General features: G+C 41.9%; 1 protein-coding gene across 1 annotated transcript; it reads left to right on the top strand.

Moving 5' to 3' along the window:
- Window positions 1-8,480, top strand: LOC129846924 (pregnancy-specific beta-1-glycoprotein 2-like). The gene is made up of 6 exons (XM_055914738.1): window positions 1-4; window positions 254-392; window positions 2,931-2,941; window positions 4,901-5,227; window positions 5,387-5,641; window positions 8,473-8,480. The coding sequence occupies exons 1-6, from the start codon at window positions 1-3 to the stop codon at window positions 8,478-8,480; spliced, it is 744 nt and encodes a 247-aa protein (XP_055770713.1).
- The last annotated feature ends 261 nt before the right edge of the window (window positions 8,481-8,741 follow it).

Raw genomic sequence — 8,741 nt, forward strand, 5'->3', positions numbered from 1 at the left:
ATGAGTGCTAAGGCAGCACTGCAGGCCCGGGTTTGATCCCGGACTGTTACAGCCGGCTGTGACCGGGAGACCTATGAGGCGGAGCACAATTGGCCCAGGGTCATCTGGGTTAGTGGAGGGTTTAGCCGGCCGGGATGTCCTTGTCTCATCATGCTCTAGTAACTCCTTGTGGCCTGACGCCTGCAAGCTGACGTCGGTCGTCAGTTAAACAGTGTTTCCTCCCACACATTGGTGCCTGCTGTTTGTCCTCCAGTCCAGGGGGTGGAGCTGGAGAGCACCAGGCTGGTGATCAGGTACCCAGACCGCTGGATGCAGAGAGCCCCTCCCTCTTCTCAGACGACCAACTCTATAGGCCTCAACACCTCCTCAGCCTCCCAGTACGCCTCCACAGGGTAAGGACATCTGTCTTTGTCAAAACATCAGCTATCATTTATAAACATATTTAAGCAGGTTTTTACCAATCAACTCATATATCATACCTCCATAGAGATAGACAGAGGACTCTAGTGCCCAAAAAACAGTTTTAGCATTGGCAGCACCTTTGAGGACTTTCACTTTCAGGTTTCTCTCTCTCAATTAAATTAATTTCAAATCAATTCAAAGGGCTTTATTGGCATGGGAAATATATGTTTACATTGGCTAAGCAAGGGAAATAGATAATAAACAATAGTCAAATTAACACAAAAAAAAATGTACAGTGATCATTACACTCACAACAGCTCCAAATGAGTATAAACATGTCAAATGTCACATTATGTCAATATACAGTTTTGTAACAATGTCTCTCTCTCTCTCTCTCTAACCCCCTCTCCTCGCTCTCTCTTCCCCCCTTTCTCTCCCCCCCCCCCCCCCCTCTCTCTCTCTCTCTCTCATCAACCATAAGCCTGACCAGAGAAGAAGAGACAGGAAACCATGGCAAACCTAACAACACTGACCACCATGGCCACTAGGCACCGTCCGGATATGACAGAGGGAGGAAGAGGAGAACAATGAATACAAAGATTAAAGAAGTGGGTGAGGGACTGTCTCCCTACTTTAAAAGGGAACAGGAGGCTTGGATAGGATGGGGTGTTGGGGGGTGTCACCCCTTTTGTAGTCCTCTGGCACACAGCACAGACAGAACACTGGACATACAGTATGAGTGTTTGAAGTGTCAATCAAAGTGATTTCCTTCCCCCTTCCCTCCCCGGCCTTAGTGCCACTTTGTTATGTTGTTATTGAACCAAGTGGACGAGGATATGATTGGGAAATATTAGTCTCCCAGGGCAGACAGGTTGCCTCTAACAATGTTAACAAGGTTGTAGCTGTTTCACTACGTCTGGGATTTCCTAGACAAGTGGAGACATATAGACTGGGGGCTGTAGTAATGTTGAGATGTCAGTAGGGAGCGCTCTAGTCTAGAACACTGGAACCAAACAAACGCCTTTCATCTGTTCTGGAACCTTCAGTACCAGCTGATGAAGAGTGATGGGAATGGGTCACATTGTGTCTCTTGTAAAACATGTAGGCCCACTCCTCAAATAAAGAAATGTAACTACAGTATGATGACTTTAAACCATTTTCTATTTAGATACAGTAACATCCCTTATGTGACATGCTGTTGCTGCATGTTAATGCCCTGACTAGGCTACTTTTAAAATGTGTCAACCACAGAACTCACACTTAGGCTACGCCTGCTTCTACTAATACTTACAGTAGACTACTTCTTGTTTCCACACAGTGACAGTAAGTTGACTAACTGTTCAAGACCTTCCCCTTCACTTCACTCTGTAAGTAACCTGGACAATATCTTGAAATATAGTTTTTAGTTATTTGGTTTTAGTCATTTGTCATATTCTTGAGGGTAATGTATCATTTTACTTCTTGTTATGTTTTGAGCTGTGTTTTGGTTGTTACATCAGGGCCAGTATTCATAAAGTGTCTCAGCGTAGGAGTGTTGATCTACATAGTGATGAGATGATTAACCAGGGTAAAATAGACATGCAAACAAACATTGTAGCACTGCAGTGTGTGTGTGTGTGTGTGCGTGTGTGTGTGTGTGTGTGTGTATGTGTGTGTGTGTGTGTGTGTGTGTGTGTGTGTGTGTGTGTGTGTGTGTGTGTGTGTGTGTGTGTGTGTGTGTGAATGACACAGTGGATTTATCTGAGGGCCCTTTAGGACCAGACTGATAGGGAGTAGGGTTGACATCTCTACTGTGGTGGATGTGTGTTTTAACTTTTCTACATCCATAACAACCAGCTCTCTAGACTTTAATACATGGGCCTTATGAGCCTTCCCTGCAGATGCTTGTTGTATATCTGTAAGTTTGTGTGTGTGTGTGTGTGTGTGTGTGTGTGTGTGTGTGTGTGTGTGTGTGTGTGTGTGTGTGTGTGTGTGTGTGTGTGTGTGTGTGTGTGTGTGTGTGTGTGTGTGTGTGTGTGTGTGTGTGTGTGTGTGTGTGTGTGTGTCTGTGTGCATACGTGTGTTCAATGAAGAAATCAATGAAGAAATATGTGTTTACAGTACTACAGATCTGTTCAATAACTGATTGTTGTTGATGATGATGATGGTGATGATGATGATGACTATTGTATACATTAGGAATTTATTATTGCATCATACAACATGTCATCTTAAATAGACAGACGTAGACAGACATGCAACACATCACACACATTACATACATAGTGCAATAGACTTACAGACAGACAGTATTCACATAGACAACCATAAAGCACAATACAACACAACACAATATGAGCCTGGTTTATTTTCAGTAATGAGACCCTGTACCCCATTTACAGATTCTACTTCAATGTATCAGGTGGAGTTATTCACCAGCTATAGAGTGAGTTGTTGTTTATGTTTCTAAGACTGCAGGGTGGGAGATGCAACAATGGCCTTGAGAACAGCAGGAAGTGTGTTGGTGGTCTTTCTCTCATCTGTGGCAGGTATGTGGCAGGTATGGTCTAATTCTTATCTTTAAGTTCTCTGTTTATCAATCTACAGACATTTCTAAAAGGTTAAGAATCGTAATATTATTCTGGTGTGTTCTGTTAGGTGTCTCCACTTCACTTAAATAGTCATACTTTGCACCTCACTGAGTGATGCTTATCTCTGGTTTCCATTCACACTTCTGCACATCAGCAGCAGTAGCAGAATAAGAATGTTGTCAACCACCAGCAGGGTTGGGTTCAATTCCATTTCAATTCCACTCAATTCAGGAAGTAGACTGAAATTCCAATTCCAATTATTTCCAATACTTTTCAATTAGGAACATTTAGAAATTGTGGAATTGGAATTTGGTTTACTTTCTGAATTGACTGGAATTTAAACGGGATTGACTCCAACCCTGGCCACCAGTGCTTTTTACTTCCATGATGTATATTGAAATGAATACTAGAATGATATAAGGGAATGTACATTTGAGTAGATGGGTCCTACAGTATTCTACACGTTTATATGCATTTGGATGAAATATTGTAATGTCTGTTTTTTTTTTGTCTTGACGTCACAAATGAAGTTCTCTCATGGTTGAGTCCTGTGACACTGTGTTTCAGGTGTTCTGGGACAAAATACTGTGAGGAGTGTCTGTGACTTTAAAGGGGTCATCAGTGGACCTGCGCTGTCCTATTCCCAGTGTGAACCATGTCACAGAGATAGTCTGGTATAACAAACGGTTGAATGGTAAGACTTATGATCTGAGATGGGACCCTAATTATGAAGGTCGTGTGGAGTACCATGGAACTACAGAGAAGGACTGCATCCTGAGAATCACAGACCTGAGACAGAGAGACATAACAACATATTACTTCAGATATAAAACAAACCAGTATTCAGAATGGAAATATGGCTCATATGGATTCACTCTCAGTCTCACAGGTACTGAATAAATAGTATAGTACAAGTCAAGTTATTTATTACATGTTCTATGAGAAGAGTGAAATGGTGGTGACTGACAGACTTCCTCCATTATTGTTTCATAACCTCTCCCTTCAGATCTAAAGGTGGAGAGGATATATGACAACAAACTGACCTGTAAAACCACCTGTACTCTGACTGACAACCCCACATACATCTGGTACAAGAACGGACACAAAGTAAAGGAGGACACTTCCAGCCTGTACTTAGACTCCTTTAGTGATGCAGACAGTTACTCCTGTGCTGTAAAACGCCATGAGGATCTCCACTCTCCTGCAGTGTGTAAGTGTGGACTTTTACATACAACATTTGTTTCAGGTTGTCAGACAATCATTATTTAATTTGCTGTGAATGTGACGTCCACTTCTGCTTTAGGTCCGTATGCTTTGCCACGCAGTGTTGAACGAGCTTCAAGATATATAATCAAATTCATGAAAATGCACTCAATGGATGAATTTACTTCTACCAGATACCTTTCATTACGTTTTTGCACTTGTACACCATTGCACTACTTTTTGAGCACTGAAGACCCATGAAAAAAAAACGACCAAAGTTTAAAAACTACAAAGCTGAGGGGATAGTCACTTCCTGGTTACTTTCACAGCATATGATTTTAACATTGTTGATTTTTTTTTTCCATTTATATTTGGAGGTGGGGTGCCCCGATTGGCATCACTCATTAGTCAGTATGTGTTACAACTGTGCTGGCTTGTGGAGTTTTATTTTGTTTTCCTCTTCTTGGGCAAATCTTGTGGGCGCGCATGTCTTTTTGGTTCCAGTTGTTGTTGATAGTCAATTTTCAATGGACACCCCCATGAGTGTCTTTCAGAACCCACTGGTCTCATTTTTGTCTTTGTCAGTGACTCTTTTATTAATTCCCACTCTTGTTTTGGTTACATTTTAGGTTTTCTTTCTGAGGTACGTAACAGCATAAGTGTATACAGTAGATATTGTAATTAAGAATTTTATAAAGGTGTTCTATTGTCTTCTTGTGTTTCAGGTCAGAAGTGTTGGAGTGTGACTTACACCCATCAGAAGATCTGTGCTTTAAAGGGGTCAACAGTGAACATATCCTGCTCTTACACATATCCCAGTTATCATGAGATCAAACAAGCTTTCTGGTTTACTAAATGGTCTGGTATGGATGCTGAAGATCTGAGCTCAGTGCCAGGGTATGAGGGTCATATAGAGTACCGTGGGGATAAGGAGAGTGACTGTACCCTAAGAATCACAGACCTGAGATTGAGTGACTCTGCTGGGTACAGGTTCAGATTCATAACATCTGGAGGAAAGTTTTCTGGCTCACCTGTCTCCCTGACTGTCACAGGTAATCTGTCACTCATATCACATCTATTACTGTAATTACCTTATTAAGGGCAGTCATACAGACATAATAGTGGTATGTGATGGAAAAATACCAAATGTAGTATTTCACATTAGAGGACATAAATAGGAGGAGAATAATGTTTATTTCCTTTTACTCTAGATGTTGTGTTGGAGATGGATCCTACATCTGTGTCAGAGAGGGAGAATATCACACTGACATGTAGAACCAAATGTACATTGGTCCCCAACACAGCCTACAGTTGGTATAAGAATGGACAGCCTTTACCAAACAGCAACACCTACTCTCCTGTCTATATCCTGTTCTCAGTCAGCAGTGAGGATACAGGCAGATACTCCTGTGCTATAGAAGGCCATGAGGATGTCCCCTCTGCTGAAGAGACTCTCACTGTCACATGTAAGTACATTGGAGGTTTAGATGTCCAGTTTCATATACTGATCGTGTTGATACTTGAATTGAGAATATATTGTCTTCCATATGAATATACACTGCTCAAAAAAAAGGGAACACTTAAACAACACAATGTAACTCCAAGTCAATCACGCTTCTGTGAAATCAAACTGTCCACTTAGGAAGCAACACTGATTGACAATACATTTCACATGCTGTTGTGCAAATGGAATAGACAACAGGTTGAAATTATAGGGAATTAGCAAGACACCCCCAATAAAGGAGTGGTTCTGCAGGTGGTGACCACAGACCACTTCTTAGTTCCTATGCTTCCTAGCTGATGTTTTGGTCACTTTTGAATGCTGGTGGTGCTTTCACTCTAGTGGTAGCATGAGACGGAGTCTACAACCCACACAAGTGGCTCAGGTAGTGCAGCTCATCCAGGATGGCACATCAATGAAAGCTGTGCCAAGAAGGTTTGCTGTGTCTGTCAGCGTAGTGTCCAGAGCATGGAGGCGCTACCAGGAGACAGGCCAGTACATCAGGAGACGTGGAGGAGGCCGTAGGAGGGCAACAACCCAGCAGCAGGACCGCTACCTCCGCCTTTGTGCAAGGAGGAGCACTGCCAGAGCCCTGCAAAATGACCTCCAGCAGGCCACAAATGTGCATGTGTCTGCTCAAACGGTCAGAAACAGACTCCATGAGGGTGGTATGAGGGCCCGACGTCCACAGGTGGGGGTTGTGCTTACAGCCCAACACCGTGCAGGACGTTTGGCATTTGCCAAAGAACACCAAGATTGGCAAATTCGCCACTGGCACCCTGTGCTCTTCACAGATGAAAGCAGGTTCACACTGAGCACGTGACAGACGTGACAGAGTCTGGAGACGCCGTGGAGAACGTTCTGCTGCCTGCAACATCCTCCAGCATGACCGGTTTGGGGGTGGGTCAGTCATGGTGTGGGGTGGCATTTCTTTGGGGGGCCGCACAGCCCTCCATGTGCTCGCCAGAGGTAGCCTGACTGCCATTAGGTACCGAGATCAGATCCTCAGACCCCTTGTGAGACCATATGCTGGTGCGGTTGGCCCTGGGTTCCTCCTAATGCAAGACAATGCTAGATGTGTGGCTGGAGTGTGTCAGCAGTTCCTGCAAGAGGAAGGCATTGATGCTATGGACTGGCCCACCCGTTCCCCAGACTTGAATCCAATTGAGCACATCTGGGACATCATGTCTCGCTCCATCCACCAACGCCACGTTGCACCACAGACTGTCTAGGAGTTGGCCACCTCATCAGGAGCATGCCCAGGCGTTGTAGGGAGGTCATACAGGCACGTGGAGGCCACACACACTACTGAGCCTCATTTTGACTTGTTTTAAGGACATTACATCAAAGTTGGATCAGCCTGTAGTGTGGTTTTCCACTTTAATTTTGAGTGTGACTCCAAATCCAGACCTCCATGGGTTGATACATTTGATTTCCATTGATAATTTTTGTGTGATTTTGTTGTCAGCACATTCAACTATGTAAAGAAAAAAGTATTTAATAAGAATATTTCATTCATTCAGATCTAGGATGTGTTATTTTAGTGTTCCCTTTATTTTTTTGAGCAGTGTATATCAATACATATTTTAGTGTGTAACATCCATTTCCCTGAATTTGTATTATCACAATGACATCATTATTTTTAATGATTATTTTTCAGATTGTCTTTTAAATTATTTCTAAATCACCTGTGAAATGTAAAGTCATATTTTGCTATAAATAAGTCCACTGTATTTTACACCAGATGGCCCAAAGAACACCTCAGTCAGTGTAACACACTAATCTATACTAATTTACATCATCTCTGTAATACATGGTTCTACATGGCAGTGTAATATACTAATCTATACTAATTTACATCATCTCTGTAATACATGGTTCTACATGTCAGTGTAATATACTAATCTATACTAATTTACATCATCTCTGTAATACATGGTTCTACATGTCAGTGTAATATACTAATCTATACTAATTTACATAATCTATTGGTGCCTTACATGTTGGGGTGGCAGCGTAGCCTAGTGGTTAGAGCATTGGACTAGTAACTGAAAGGTTGGAAGTTCAAATCTGTCATTCTACTCCTGAACATGTTAATTAACCCACTGTTCCTAGGCTGTCATTGAAAATAAGAATTTGTTCTTAACTGACTTGCCTAGTTAAAAGGTAAAAATATGAGTTGTTATTTTTTCTGTCATCTTCAACACCAGATGGTCCAAAGAATACCTCAGTGTCAGTCAGTCCCTCTGGTGAAATAGTGGAGGGCAGTTCAGTGACTCTGACCTGCAGCAGTGATGCCAACCCACCTGTGGACAAATACACCTGGTACAAGAAGAATGTAACCTCACCAACAGCATCAGGACAGAGTTACAGCATCACTAACATCATCTCTGAGGACAGAGGAGAATATTACTGTGAGGCCCAGAATGGAAGAGGATCTATGAACTCTACAGCTCTGATGATCATTGTAGCAGGTCAAGTTACATCTTCAATACTTCAATACAAATTGACAGGTTTCAAGCTGATCTTAATCATTGTGTTTTGACTGATTACACTTTGGTTTATAATTATGTGTTGGTTTATGATGTCACAAGTATTATAAGATCCCAAAATATTAACATGTATTGTGTTGATATTCTATAATGTGTTAGATTTTAGATTATAAGAACATGCCATGTACTCATGTCATCCATATTTTATTATAGGGAAACAGACCTCAGTTGTGACTGCAGCTGTAGGAATCACAGTGGTTGTTCTGGTTCTCATCCTCTGTCTCTCTGGACTCATGTGGTTCAGGTGAGTGAGATTGCATATTTTTTATATAATTTCACTTCAGTCATTGTAAATTTGAAGTTGTTCATAACTGACTTGCCTAGTTAAATAAAAGTTACAAAAATAAAAGTAACTTAATTTATTAATTGATTGATATCTTCATACATTCATTAATGCACAAAACAGGAAGAATGTCTCCACATCCACCTCCAACACAAGAGACACAGCAGATGATGGACAGGTGAGTCTGTTGGAATCAGAAGATGACTCTGTATGCGTTGTGGAACATTTCC

Source organism: Salvelinus fontinalis, unplaced genomic scaffold, assembly GCF_029448725.1.
Source record: "Salvelinus fontinalis isolate EN_2023a unplaced genomic scaffold, ASM2944872v1 scaffold_0650, whole genome shotgun sequence".
Taxonomy (NCBI): domain Eukaryota; kingdom Metazoa; phylum Chordata; class Actinopteri; order Salmoniformes; family Salmonidae; genus Salvelinus; species Salvelinus fontinalis.

Bases quoted from the DNA above. Each gene is read 5' to 3' on its own strand.
- LOC129846924 (XM_055914738.1), top strand. The intron at 5,228-5,386 runs GTAATCTGTCAC...CTTTTACTCTAG, and splicing joins TGTCTCCCTGACTGTCACAG to ATGTTGTGTTGGAGATGGAT.